The 15841-nt window shown below is 36.1% G+C and overlaps 1 protein-coding gene across 1 annotated transcript; it reads right to left on the bottom strand.

The window, feature by feature from the left end:
- Positions 1-40: 40 nt before the first annotated feature.
- Positions 41-15174, bottom strand: LOC125064970. The gene is made up of 12 exons (XM_047672333.1): positions 15048-15174; positions 14547-14771; positions 13687-14472; positions 10276-12420; positions 9747-9972; positions 2827-2966; positions 2413-2584; positions 1256-1442; positions 1116-1178; positions 980-1040; positions 597-887; positions 41-333 (listed from the first exon to the last, which is right to left on the bottom strand). Exons 2-12 carry the CDS (start codon positions 14697-14699, stop codon positions 142-144), a joined length of 4416 nt encoding a protein of 1471 aa, XP_047528289.1. The 5' UTR covers positions 14700-14771; positions 15048-15174; the 3' UTR covers positions 41-141.
- Positions 15175-15841: the final 667 nt, after the last annotated feature.

Genomic DNA, 15841 nt, shown 5'->3' with positions numbered 1-15841 from the left:
ACGATCTAAAATCGAAAACGTCATAATAATTCATAATGACCGATCGGAAGAGTGCGAGTAAAGGCACAGCACAATATGATATGTCACGAGACATGTCGACGACTAGACGAGCACGGTGAGCGCGTGCGCGAGGGCCAGCGATCACGAGAGCGAGTCGCGCAGGTGTCGCACGGTCGCGTACACCTTGACGGCGGGCCCGAGGCGCAGGCGCAGGCACTGCACCAGCTCCTCGCACGACGCCATGACCAGCTCGGCGCCCGACAGCCGCGCAGCCGCCGCCGCCGCGCCCACCGTCGCGCCCGCTATCCGCGACAGCAGGGCCGCCACCTCCTTCTGTAACGTTAATGCCCTTGTTAATAATATTATTAAATAACGCATATCATGTACAAGAATAATAATACATTATTAATAGTAAAAAATTTAAACTATATGAATATGATCTATATATAAAGATATAGGTAAAATAGATTTGAGATCATGTACACCTATATTTTCATCACCTATTGATTATTTAAAAAACGTCTAATCATGTGTCAGGCTTAGGATGATATTCGTATATATTAAGTTGTACTAAATCCCAGTGAGTGGCGACGTACCTGCGTCCACAAGCCGGGGTCCGGCGACAGCGCGAGGTCGGCCATGTGTCTCGCGATGAGAGCGCGCGGAGCGTGCGGCGCCTGGTGCGCCAGCGCGAACATGCGGTGGCTGGGCGAGCGGTGCGCGGGCGACTGGTGCGGCGGCGAGTGGCGCGCGGGCGACTGGTGCGAGGGCGAGCGGTGCGCGGACGTGTCGCGACGGGAGAAGGACCGCAGCGCGCGGTTGTCCTCGCTGCCGCTGCCACGCCAGCGCTTCCCGCCGCTGCTCGATAAGGATTCGTCATCCGATACCTAAAAGACGAATGGTCACAATACACTATCGCAATTCGTTCGTTAAAAAGTCATTAATTCCTTTCGTTTATTTAGAGGGAGAGAATACGTACTGGTTCGTTTTTAGCGACTTCCTCGACTCTTTTGTGCTTCGGAGGCCGTCCTCTCTGCGGTCTGCGAAACGATTTAAAAATGTATTAGCATAAAATAATAATTAATAAAAATAAATCTTCACCATGCGACACTCACTTCTCCTTGGGCGCATCACTATTAGGCGTACTGGTAGAAATAGATTTCGGTTTACTCTGTGCCCTGCAAAACGTTAAATTTAAAAGTTTAGCACACAAGTCCAGCAGAGCGTCAACGGGGGGATCGCGGCTCGGACGCACCTGAGCGGCAGCAGCGCGTGCGCGGCGGGCCCGGGCGCCAGGCGGTCGGGCAGCGGCGGCGGCTCGGCGGGGCGGTAGGGGCAGGCGGAGGCGGCGCCGTGCTGCTTGTGCGCGCCGCCGCGCGCCGAGCCCAGCCCGCGGCAGCCGCCCACGCCGCACGGGCCCAGGATGCGCAGCTCCTCCGCCGCTGCAGTCACATACGTTACTTCAAAATTACAATTTAAATTATGAGAATATATTAAATTATGTATGCATAATGTACACCGCTTAAACTTGCGACCCTCGTACTTATCTCACTCGATATTTCATTTTTAACATTGCATCGAGGATATTAATTTGTGGCAACTCTTATTGAATATTATTTATGGTAGAAGGTAGTTTTGATGTGCAACTAAGTCTCTAATTATATTCATGATACATTTTGATACACTAATATGCTTATTAAACAAAAATAATTATAATTAACAGTAATAAATTAATAATTAATATGTGTAGTATTTGCTTGGAACAATTTTATATTAAATATTCTAAAGATAAGACTAGATATGACACTAAATTACACATGAATATAAATAATTCAAAAGAAATTAAAAAGACATTTTTACCTATTATGCTTAGAGCATGGGTTTTTCCAATTACAGGTAATATTATATATGTAAATGCATTTTATTTATGAAGTAAATTTCCTTAAGGCTTTAAAGAGTATTACATTAGACATTTGTTTTTGAATTAAAAATGAATTTGAAAATTGTTAAAACTGCTATAAATCTATTAATAAATGTCATATTTTTAACATAATCTAACCTATAATACTAATTTGACATGCACTACAAATATGAATCCCGTTATGTGTGAATTTTACACAATGTTTTATTTATTTGTGCGCTGTGCTCGTTTATTTTGTTATCTAAATGGGTGCACTAAAAAGAAAATAAGAAGTTATTTCTTGAAGTCTGCCTATTGTTATTGTTTATGCCACCGTGAAAGTTAAAATGGAGCTCAGGTGTTGGGTACCCCTATGTCCCCTTTTGCACCCGTGACAACATACAAAAGACATCATAAGCTTGAGACTCTTGTCAAAACACCTTTTTTACTAAACTTTTAACGAATTTTTGTATTTTATATACAAAAATTCTCAGCAAGCGCTCGCTACTTACTGAGTGGCGGCTCGAGCGGATGTCCGGTCTTGAGGCACCAGCCCACGGGGTGTATGTCGGGCGAGTCGTCGTCCAGCCAGCACGCCAGCTCCTCGGGCCAGCCGTCGAACGACACGCGCACCTGATGGCCCTTCACCGCGCTTATCGTCGCCACTCTTATTAGGAACGGTACCTGGAAGTTTAATTGATTATTGTGATAAGATTAATGTCGCAAAACGTTAAACATTCGCATTCTATACCTAAACATTTTTAAGTATGAAGTACGCTTTTTTTTTAATTCGTCCAATATACTTATTTATTTGTTACTAGACAAAAACATAAACTTTTTTTTGTAGAAAGCTCGATTCAACGTATAAAATAGTTTCATTGGTAACATGACCTTATTATGCGGTGATAAAGTTGAAAATAGCTTACCCTACGGTCTACGACTTCTAACTTCATCCCGGGCTTGAAGCCGATGGGCGGGCGCGTTTTGAACGCCCGCGGGGGCGCCGCGCTCGACATCGTCTCCGCCAGGTAGCTCTCCCACGAGAACGTATCTGGGTCTTTGTAATCTGTGAACAAATGAAAAATTGTAATGGATTAACTATAGTGGTATTACAATTGAAAATCGTTATGTCTTATATTGAATTAGTTCAACTAGTAGAAGTTTTACAAATATCGACGACGACGGCGGCGGATCTTAAGTAGTCAACTAACCTTTTACATAATGTACCTTGATGAAACTTAAAATGAAGATGTCACGTACTTCTTCATTATATAGCTGTATTTCGTACTAGCTGTAAGTAACTCTAAGGTACTATATCTTTTGTAAAATTGCTCGCATGGCTTGAGACAGAACCCGATCGAAGCGGATGCCGTGAGAAACGTGAGTTTTGATATAGGTTCGGATATTTTGTTCGCATACCGAACAGGCGTCGTTAAATCGACTAAGTAATGGGTACAGCGCGATAGCATTATTTAATGTAATTATAATGGTCACTAATGACAATACTTTTGTATCATTCATTACATACGCGGAATTTTCATTAATTATTTGTACATTCGGATGCATTGTTTGTATAACGTCACCTTCACTTTATTTATTTGTTGTGCAGAAAATCTCGTAACGCGTAATTTTAACGAACGAGCAGTGAGATGCATTTAATGTAATTTATCGAAACTAGCTGTCTCCCTGATGTTGTTTTGATCATAGACTGCGACGGCAACGTCTCAGGAATAAATTTGCCTTATCTCAAATGTTAGGGTATTTTGCCATTTTAGTTAAAAAGCCACTTTTTGTTCGCAGCGATAATTTTTTTTCACCGGAGCAAATAAATACTAATCATATCCAGGTTCCTAATTACGAAATTTCATAGTGGACAATTTTTGATTAATCCTTTCTTTTCGTCTACGTATCCAATACGTTATTTGTCGGTCAGTGTTAGTGTAGTTTAATAATATAATAAGACCCACGTGAAATACACATGATTTTGAGAACTCTGTACCCAGACTTACATAGCATGTAAATTTTTAAAAGTAATATTTATTCCCTTAGTGTCTGATTAAAAACAAACATTTATCTTTGTTTAAATAATCGAAATATAAATAATATTTTAATCCTCAATATTTGATTAAGGTCCCCATTACAAAAAATACGACAAACTTCAAAGCTTATATGTGTTCGATTTTGTTACTGTAAGATCATTTTCTAATAATATACTATAAATTATATTATTTTAGTAAATTTGATTAATTGTTACTAATATGTAATACATACTTTATAAATGAGTGGCTATAAATATTCTTTCCTTTGTCTATGAAGAAAAAACAAGTTTGAGGTTGAATTTGAATTGACCCGATATCATTGGTCGACATCTTGAATAATCTATGGTATTCATTATAAATTCATTAAATAATGCGTTTTATAAACTGGCGAAGTTGTAACCGACACTTTGGGAGTAAAATTAAAGTGGATACAAGTGGTGTAGAGTTTCATTAATATATAAATAAATACATATTAATCAAGAACTGTCTGACGAGCTACATTATGCAGAGGTATTAGCAAATCGAATGGAAAATGTAAATCTAAAGTTTATCTGTACTAGTCCTTCATCGGAATAGGCGTTTTGCTGCTCGTTGCCTCGAAATAAGTCGAGGATACATTGCAAAATAACGAGGTCCGGATTTAAATTGATCGGATCGGATCCGACGAATAGACCTGGAGTAAGTAAGATATCGAGGTATCGGTAAATGCGTCAAGTATGTAACACATCCTTTCAATCACCATAAAAACAATGACATATAAGTATGCAAATATTTGCACACACACGCCTGCATTTATATCTTCGTGACTTGACAAAAGTTGTCACGTCTGACTTGACTGCCGTAGCCGAATTACGATAAAAAAAAACATGAATGGACAGCTGGACAAATAGCTATTAAAAAGATCGATATAATGTACGCTTATAAACATAATCAAACGCTCGTTAATGTAATGTTTATGCACAGTAACTGGCGGGAAGGCAGAAATAAATATTTTAAACATAGTTTAAAATGTTACGTGATGATCGCAACGTACCAACTTTTAAGAAACGCCATATATCAATGAACGATTCTGTCTTTAGCGTATATAATATGAATATATTAAATATATCTAAAATTTTAACATTACTAACCTTGAATTAAAATATTAACCTCATCAATATTACAAATTAAAAGCAAAAAAACTTTAAGAAACTAAAACCTTTTTTAATAAACCTCATTTAAAAAAAAACTAGTATGATATAATAATTAGAACGCAAGAAACTTGAATAATTATCATAAAATTACTCACAAAAGATCCGTGTCGTCCATTTTAACAATTTGGACACTCAATATATAAACATAAGTATTATTTATATAAATGAAAATAGTCTATTAATAAAATACGAGAAGACAAGTTAAGAATTCAACTTTCTATACACTCATCGGCAGCGTTCGACTGAATACTGATAGCGAAGTCGATTCGTTCGTAAACAGCGACCGATGATTAAAATGTTTTTCATTTATCCTTATTGTGATACGAGATACTGAACTACATATTTATAACTGCTGTATAACTAGGGAATTTGCAATTAAAGATCACTCTATTGTCTTAGTTATTAATAAGCAGAGACGTTTTCGTAAATATGCATGTTTGATGACATTATAAATAAAACTAATAACGAAAAGAGCGAAACGAACTTATGTGAATGTTAATTAGACGGTAAAGAGATCTGTATTCTTTACTTTTATAAATTGTTTACTTTTTTATAAATACAACTTATTTTTTATTTGAATTTTGTTATGATAATTTGTTCACCAAATATATATTTTTTTCTACATATTATAATTATTTTTAAATAATTCACTCGAGACCGCGATAAAAATGTAGGTATGTTATCATTTAAAACTCAAATAAAATGTATGAAGCGTTTAACAGACATCGCGAAAGAATGTTGCACTAATTGCCTGGACGATTCACTTAGTGCGGAATTCGTGAGGAAGCCTATACGGTGCAGGAACAGGACAATTTTGCCCTATACGCTTACCAACCGACTCGGGTGGAGGAATGTAGTGGAATATGTCGGACCGTCATAGGTGCGGAAGAATCGGGACGCGTTTCTCCCATTTTCTGGGTGAGGAGCAACTCAGTGCACGTGGATAAGCTTAAATGATTCCTCCAGGGCATCGGCTCCTTTCAGAGGCATACCCGCGATAAAAATAACGAGAACGCTTTGCCAGCGGAACATTCACAACAGGTTACTTTTACTCTATTTTTATTAGGTATTCCTCGAAATTTAAAGGGAAAATGTGCAAACAAATACTTCATGTATTTTATTTATATATTATTTTGTCAGGGAAAATGAACACGAGATTTAATTTAACAACAATTCCAATATCAATTATGAATTCTTTACAGTAATATATAACAACGTATAACGGGAACAATACATAAAAAAAGTTAAGTTTGATAATGAAAATTACTCTGTACACTTCAGACAGAAACGCTATATTGCTTTTACTTTTAATCAGACAAGTTTTGTACGTCTGCGTGTAGTAAACTTGAAATCGATGTGTCAAATAACTGTACGTGATATACTTTGTAAAAAACATATGTTTTCTAATTATTTTATTGGTATTATGGATTTTATTATCATGCTACACAATAGGTTTATAATTTCTAAATGAACCGAGCGACATCTAAAGTTAGTAAGTAGCTTTATATGTAATATATTAGACATTTTCTCGGGCAGATTACGCATTGATCGCGTGTTAACGTGCGTTAAATCAAAATTGAGGCGACATTTATAACTGAATAAGTTTGAGTACGTTCTAAAATAAATTCTGCACAGAGCACGTGCGTCTGCACAAGGTTACCTACATACCGTCATTACGTTATAATATAGATAAAAATGTAGAAGATACATACGTAGTATTATAATCACAAGAGGCCTAGAGGGCCCAATGGATTAAATAAGTGTTTTTTAACCAAAATAACGATTGCCTTTTTAGGGTTCCGTACCCAAGGGGTAAAAATATTATTGAGATATACTATTTATTCCTATTACTAAGACTCCACTGTCCGTCTCCAGGCTGTTTCCATCGTGTTATCTCATGAATGAATGAATGAATGTTTTTTTACAGATGTATTTCTGTTGCCATAACAACAAATACTCAAAATTGAATAAAATAAATATTTAAATGGGGCTCCCATACAAAATATTTTTTTTTTCAGTTTTTATAGATAATGGTACGGAACCCTTCGTGGGCGAATCTAATTGGCACTTGGCCGTTTTTTTTGAATAAAGTTAACAACAAAAGTTAAAGAAATAAAAATGTTTAAAAGCGCTCAAATCACTGGAACAGCCAATCTTATTTGAAAAAATATTCTAGTATTTGATAGCTCAATTGTTAAGGAATCACTTCGGAGTAGCTAAACAGTAATATATTAATAAGAATACGACAGTTATTTCACCAGGGTTATCTTTGTATTCATTCATTTTGACGAGAAATAATTGTGATTAAATAAAATCCATGACAAGAAATACACGTTATTATAATACGTACACAGAAGAACTGTTACTCCGACTAAAGAGCATGTACGTGTATTAGTAGCTAGTGGATCTGGTTTAGAAATTAATTCTATCTCTTTAATTTATACAAACTTGTATCCGTTATTATTTTGTAACAGTAATCTGACTGGGCATCTTGTTGGTTCTTTGGATCGAACTTGAATAATTTCTTCCATCAAATAATATTTTTAACCTGCTTATATAAAACTTTTTTTAGATTTATTACTAACGCAAAGTCCGAATATTATAATCTTTGATACGAATACATTTTTATAGTAACCCATATATTTTAAATAAGAAAAATCTAATAGCAAAATTTCAATTTATTCATAATTCACTCTTACTAAGTCAAAGTAAAACCCGCTTACTCTGTTGTTATTTCGATTATATCACTCTAAGTTTTCAACACTGGACAACAGTTAAAGAATCAAAACTAAATGAACATAATTTATTTAAAATAATAAAGCTAATAAATATTTTTTCCCAGTTTCAAACAGGCGACCTTCACTGACGTAACAACGTTTTTGTTATTAATATTCTTAATAATATACAATAGCTTCCTCCGACAGAATAGTACACGATACTTTACAAGAAATTCCGAAAATATATATTATATACTATTGTTGTCGCGCTGCTTCACTTGTTCTAAATTTGTGTACATGATGCTACCTGCGTCGTTTGTCTATAGTAACCTACAGTTTCAATCGAAGGAATAAAGGTAAACAAACCTCAGATTTACGTTTTTCATGCGATTTGCTAATAGCTCGGCTATATTGAACAGTTCTTGATTAATGTCTTCATTTATAATACAACACAGTTCCACTTAACTACTCAGATATACTTTAATTTCACTTCCAAAGTTTCGATAACAGCTTCGTCTATGTTCAAAACGCAATTTTTTTAATATTCATAATTGATTGAGTATCATAAATTATTCAAGCTATCAACCAATGATATCGCGTGTCTTTGTCAAATTTTGTTTGTTTAGCTTTTGTCCTATTGTAGTCGGATTATACTATAAGGTATTGAATTTTCTGCCGAAATGTTCTCAGTAGCTCAGTAGTAAAATCTGAAGTTGGGAGTGAGCAAGTGAGAAGTGAGTTGAGAAAGGAGACCATCACAACATTTTGAATTTACATATAACTTAAATTAATTATTATTATTATTTAATTATATAGTACCCAAGAATAGCGAAGTAATTTAGTCGGCTTTAGAACCTTAAGAAAAAATATCCACACCAATTCATTTTGCTTGGCTTATTAAGATTATGATATTTTAAAATTAAGTCAGTAGAACGTTTAAAATAATACAGCAATTTTTGGTTCATTATTTAAAACTCAATCAAGGATTATCAATAAGTAGACATTTTGGTCAACTTGATCTTGTATGTCAATCAAAAAAAGTTTAAATACCCGCTGATTATTAAAATTAAATCACCTATGAAACATATTTTCTAGTTACCCAATATTACATAACTAACTGATCAATTTATTTATTTAGCCTACTAGAAACAGATTAATTTACTTTACTAGGCACACATTTTAGACCTAGCCAAAACTGGTTAAATTAACTGACTGCTTAAATAACAGGCATTTCAAAGTCTACTTTACTATGAAGCATTTTGTTTAAGAGACATGTCTCTATCCTATCTTAAAACTTAAATTATTGAATTTGCTAAAAACTACATAATCCAATGGACTATCAGTGTCGTCACTTTTAATGGAATAATTTCAATATTAATAATCAATTAAAACATTTTAATTATTATTTAATATTATAAATACTTTATATAGTCAAATAATTATGACTACTTTTTTATTAATTTATTGAGTATACCGTACTTACTTAAGCAATAATCTCACTTAACATTAAGTATGTGTTTCATAACCAGTAAATACATTTACTGACTTTAATGAGCCAAAGTTGGGAGTATTCTATCACGCTGCTCACGCCCCGTTCCAAATGGGACGGCTGTATTCAACTCGAATATATTAAACGAACCTTAAGACAGGTCGGAGGTCAAGTTTCGGTGCTGGCGAATGCGTTCAGATAAAAAGCAGATTCGTCTTTTAACAAATGCGTAACTACTCTTTAACAGATTTATTTGTCAAAAATCTAGAAAATATAGACTTGCGTAGTGCAAGTCTGTATTTTAAACTGACTTCCCCTGATGTCCCAGATCGATCAGTTCTTTAAGTATGATTCTATCAAAGACAAACGGTGACTAAGCCCAAGGTGGAGTTCAGTGCTCATACTCACAGTTGGGCGGCGTGAGCGGCAGGCCGTGGTCCTCGGCCCAGCCCACGGGGTGCACGTAGGGCGACGACGGCTCCACCCAGTAGTCGTACACGTCGTCCCAGCTGTCGAACGTCACCAGCAGGCGCTGATCCAGCATGTCGGCCACGCTGGCCACGCACACCAGCTCGTTCTGCCGGTCCTCGGCCTCCAGCTTCATGCCCACGCGGAACCCGTTCGGCTTTATCATCTGCAACGTGTCTTGTAGCTGTAGATGTGCTTCAGGGTGATAGTGTTAAGCAAACCTCCTAACGATACCGATCGATTTGACTTCTGAATTACTTAAATTACTAACAGTATTTAAAACGGGATATTTACCATGTTTTTTATTTTTATTTGTTGGAGCTCGATATTTCGACATTATCTACGAATGTCTTGTTCACGAGACTCGAGAACAAGACATTCGTAGACTCGTTTTATATACTGTTAGTAATAAAAATAACCATGTTAATTTAAAATCTTATATACTTAAATTACTGTCGTCGATACTCACCGCAGTGGTGATATGTTGAAACAGCTGCCTGGGCGCCGCGACTGCGCGCATTTGCTTCAGATAGAGGGGCCACGAAAACGAGGCCGGATCGTACCCGGCCGGCGGCTTCAGGGGCCTCCCGTTCTTCTCGCACCAGCCCGGCGGGAAGATGTCTATGGAGTCCGCGTTCACCCAGAAGTCGTACATGTCCGGGTACTCGTCGAAGTGCAGCCGCATCCGGTAGCCCTGCACCTCCGCCACCGACACCACGCAGAACAGAGACGGGTGTTGCGGATCGATCGCTTCCATTCTCATCCCGACTTTGAAATTATTCTTACTGTAGGGAAAGGGATCTCTGAACAGCTTCACGGGCGCCGCCTTCGCTTTGCACACGTCGAGGTAGCGCATCCACGAGAAGCCGTTCTTGCCGCACATCCACGGGTACTTTTCGTTCTCAATCATGTCTTCGCTCATTTTCATGAGCACCGCTTCCGATATTTGATTATCGTTGGAAATCGAATCGTAGTGCTTCGACGGAATTTTGTCGTCCTTATCTTGGAGTAAGTCGGAGTCGGATATTTGCTTCCGCATCAGTAATTTCTTCATTTTGTTTCGTTTCTTTGCTAGTTCTGCTCTTTCTTTATCTTTCTTCTTCTGCGTCATCTTTTGAACTTCGCTCTGGCAGGTCAGACTGCAGATGTTCGGTGTGATGAACTCTGCCGCCATCCCGTGGCACCCGCAGCCGTCGCAGCGGTACAAATCTTCAGGAGAAGTGGGCTTTTTGTCCCTGTTTCTCTCAATACGCTGTTTAAGCGGCGTGTGGTACTTAGCTCCCGCGTTAGCCAAGACATTTTGATTCGAATTTTCTATGAGATCAATGAGACCAAATTCATTAGTTTGGAAATGGAGGTTGCTTCCTCGGAGTTGTGCAATTCCATTATTCCAAATAAGTCCTGGAGGGTCTTCTTCTAACTTTGAATTAATACCATCTTTCCCATTCACTTCGTCTTTCGTCGTACAGTTCTCTGCTTTGGGAAGGTATATTAAATCGAGAGGCTTTATCTCAATTTTATCCTTATAATCTTCGGGATCAGAATCTCCCAAATTAACTTTTGCTTCTAAGTCTTTATCGAGTTTCTCATCGCAGAACAAGGACGGCACCCGATGGTCGTCGTTGACGTCTCCGTCGACGTGATCCTTCGATTTGTTCATAATTTTCGGTTGAGGTAAAGTTAATTTTAAATTTTTGTTCGAAAGGTTCTCCGTACATAACGAAATACGGCGTTTTATATTAGCATTAGCAGTTTTTCTCTCACTATTATCAGAATTAGAGCGACGCAGAATTGCAGGCGCTGCAATTGTAACGGGACCCAAATCATTTCTGTCAATTATGTTTCTATTAAGTAAACTTTTGCCTTTTTCCGGTATAGCCAGCGTGAAAGATTTCTCACGCGTCTGACCGCCTTCATCATCCGCTATCGACACAGTGTAAATATCGTCATTCATCGACGCATTCGTTTCGGGTATCGACAGTGTATACTCCCCTTGCTCACCGGTGGGCTCGGCTCTCGATCCAGTTATCGATACTGCATAAGCCTTTTCACCTTTAGAATTATTCGTCATGCAAGTATCTTTCCCGTTCATGACTACGATCTTGGCCAAGGGCGGCATTTCGGAAGCTTCCATAGGAGTCGTATCTCTCATAACAGTTATATTTCCTTGTGGATCGTTTTGAATCTGTCCATTGGCTATTTGAAGATTAATTATAGGTCCCTTGGACGCCATGGTAGCGGGTAAAGTTACCGGTACAATAAACTTGGTGTTCTGTATTTTTGGCATCATTGGAGTTAAATATAATTTTTGATTATTAGAATTCACATTCGTTTGATTGCTCGATATGAGTATTGATTGATTCTCTGTAATATTTTTCGTGTTAGGTTTTTTAACAGAACTTAGATACGCAATAGCCTGTTTGCCCGGAGCGCCAGGAGCGATGCTGACGGGCACCATCATCTTGTCGTTTGTTTTTGGCTTTTGAATCACAATGGGTTGTGTGGTGTTGGCCGGCGCGAGTATCGACGACTTATTTTGTCCCGGTAGTTTGGGCGCTATGTTCGGTTTTGGCGCAACATTCGATATTAAATGAATGTTTGAATTGCTTGTTATCTGAAACATAAAACTCCATTAAACAAGCAAAGAACTGTGATAATTTTAAATTGGATTTAAGATAAATAAGTTTATATATTAAATACATAATATATTCATAAGTAAAGACGCAAGGAGGACCATATAAACTTATAAAATTAAACACATAGTTAAAAATATAAATAGATGATATTGAAAGATGTGTAAAATGTATATTGATAAAATAACATTTACAATAAAAATCAATATTGAGAATATGATTCTGTAAGCAGTCATCCTTCCTTCCTTCCTGACCCATCTCGTCGAAGGAAGAGGAAGCATTAGCCCAGCAATGGTAGATAATTTTCTTTATAGTCATACTTCATATTTTACCCAGACTATTTGTAAATAAAGTCATTTCTATCTAATGTCGCACAGTGTCAGCACTTTAATAACGAATAGATCAATATACCTACAAAAATAGATCAAACTGGACGCCTGGGCTTTTTAGGTCAAGGCTTGAAGATATTAAGTTTACTTTATGAGGATTTAAAAGATAGGCTAAAACAGAATAGTTTTTTAATTCTATTATTTGTTTAATTAAATCTTTCACTTCACTTCATTATCTTATTAAAATAAACATAAGGCTTGGTTTATTAACCTAGTATTGGTTAATAAAAAAAAGAAGACCTGAAAACAAAATGGTGCATCGTCTTTAGAAATTCACCATTTATATATGTTTTTTCCATCTCTAGATCTCTAGTGTTAAGTAGAAAGTAAAGAAATTGTATCAATATGAGCAAGACACATGCTTAAAATATTTCCAATTTTCATCCATTTATGTTATATTTTATCTATTAATTTTTTTCTCAATAATTCAATATCAGAAGTAAATTTACTATTCAATATTTAACCCTATTTGAAAAGTTTTTCATATCTCTGGTCTAAAATATGAAATAGCTGCCTCATATATATGTCACAAATTTAAATAAATAGATGTTTATTAAAAATTACACTTTACATTAAATCTTGTTAAAATAGAATAAAATAAGGAAATTTTAAAGACATTATTGAAAAGAATATTTTAAATATAAAATATATGAAATATTCTGTAATGACTTATTTTTGTTAAAAGTTACTCTAACTTAGAAGACTATAATTTTATAAAATATTTTAAAACGAAATGCAATAACACAGATAATGTCACAAGCATAAGTGTTGGCCCCATTAGCTATGCACACAAACATAGATAAGTGTCAAGTTAATACATAAATATAAAAATGTTATGTAAAAGATTTAAATACTTACAGGTCTTCTAACTATAATCTGAGGTGGATTGCCACTTGTACTGGCCTGACTAATGACTTCAGTACTAGATACTGGTTTCAGTCCTGTCGGAGTCTGTATGTACACCACATGGGGCATGCTTCTGGGTGCGCCTCGTAATTGTACTCCAGTATTTCCAGCATTTGGCAGAGCCAGTTGAATAGGATTATTTGATGAGTTTGGTATTTGCATCACAGTTGAATTTGATCCAACTTGTACTTGAGACATAGATGCGGCATTGCTCATTTTAACAGAATCTGTGAGTTGAAGTTGTGTGGAGCTGGACATATTCATGTCTATACTACCATCTATATTCGTTGCTCGGGGATTCGAGCCCATGTGCAAATGAATTATTGAATTGTGGAGTGGCTGCGTGGGTGTTTGTAAGAGTGGCATAGACGGTAGAGTTGGAAGTTGAATATTCTGATTTGCAGATGGAATTTGCAAGGGAACATTAATAGTATCCCCGGCAGGCAACTGCACAGGGACACTAGTGGTACCAGAGACTGACAGAGGAAGACTTACTGGAGCTATCTGTAATGGCATACCACTTGATGTACCTGACAACTGAACTGGGACATTAATATTGGATGTGGAACCAGGTATTTGAACCGGAACATGAACAGTGGACAACTGTAGTGGATATGGTGAATTGTTTGCGTGAATTTTTACAGGAGCAATAGAATGAGTAACTAAATTGTGAGTAATAGGCATAGAGCTCTGCGGCGCCTGCACTGAGGACACGATCATACTGCTCGATATTGGCGCCTGAAAAATGGTAAACAATGACATTTAAGACAATTACTCTGCCCCTAATGTATTATTAGAATATTATAACTCACGCGCAACGTATTCAATAGCACATTATGCTGCGAGTTGCCCTGAGATAGATTACTACTCGCGGAAGTGCTGGTTGCCTTTAATAATCTTTTTTTCAAAATTTCTGTTTTCGGGTCATCAAAGTTTTGAAGTGAATTACACTGCTGTCTCTCCATTTCTCGTTAACAAAAACGTAAGCGACACCATTACAGATGTTTAATTATCTTTTACAATTCATTATTGGTGACCTGTAACGCATATAAAAATAAAAAATTGTAAAGTAAAAATCGTATAGACGCACTACTCTTTAATGTTTTCCATTTAGTTGTAAAGTTATTAAAATTAAATTTTAAATATCGCTATCAGATTTTAAATTTATTTCGGGATTTATTATGAAGAAAGAAAATATTACATTTTTCTTTCGCGAGTATCGCACTCTATCAATTGTGCAGCTACTTTTGCAGATCCACAACCTTTTAAAAAGAAAAGTTCTTGAAACACTAAAACATTAATTTATCGCTTACCTTTCGTTGTTTTAACAAATAAAGCATTTTCACGACTTTTATTATGGATAATATTCTATCATTATCGTAGTGAAAACCATTAAAGAAAAATAAATTATATTCAGCAAAGCGACGAATTTTACCTGCCTACACAACTGGTAATAATTCTGACAACATAGCCAAAATGTACTTGCAGTCGTTATGTTGGTACTTTCGAATTTTCCAACCAATCATCTTTAAGCATTCCTATGACGAAGCTTTCGCGCCCGATTATTCAGCTAAAAAAATTGGGCCGATATAAGTACAATTGTAAATATATATTTTAAGTATTCACAACTGAAACATTTCACTCTGATAACAAAAATGTTTTTTATTAATTCTGTTTATAAGTTTTAAATATTTTAGATTGTCAATTTAAAGATCTTATAGTTCGTAATTTTGATAAAAAATTTACTCAATTAAAATATTTTTGTTTAAATTAGTCTAAGTCATTACGTAACAGATTTCATATACAATTTTTTTTCCCCTATAAGATTTTTTTATAATATTCCAATATTAACTGTGCGAATCTTTATTATATTTTTGTAAAATAAACTATTACCAAGATTAACTAAAGTATGCGCATATTATAGTTATAGCTGTGTAAAATGGTCGGAAATAGCGGAAGTAGATCATAAACAAGTTTACAATATTATCTTCCCGCGACGAGTTTCCGTTACGAAAGTTTCTGGATACATTTACCAAAATAAAAAGTTACAAAAGTTTTTCATTATAACAAACGTAACTATTTGGTGATAAACAAGTGGTGTATTGTA

Source organism: Vanessa atalanta, chromosome 6, assembly GCF_905147765.1.
Source record: "Vanessa atalanta chromosome 6, ilVanAtal1.2, whole genome shotgun sequence".
Classification (NCBI taxonomy): Eukaryota; Metazoa; Arthropoda; class Insecta; order Lepidoptera; family Nymphalidae; genus Vanessa; species Vanessa atalanta.
This window is presented reverse-complemented; position numbering and strand designations above follow the sequence as displayed.

What these genes read in the sequence shown, in the direction of transcription:
- LOC125064970 (XM_047672333.1), bottom strand. Translation starts at nt 14,699, where the DNA reads ATGGAGAGACAGCAGTGTAATTCACTTCAAAACTTTGATGACCCGAAA. An exon ending in TTCAACATATCACCACTGCG is followed by an intron (nt 9,973 to 10,275) that starts GTGAGTATCGAC and finishes GACACGTTGCAG; the next exon opens with ATGATAAAGCCGAACGGGTT. An exon ending in AAGTCGCTAAAAACGAACCA is followed by an intron (nt 888 to 979) that starts GTACGTATTCTC and finishes TTCGTCTTTTAG; the next exon opens with GTATCGGATGACGAATCCTT.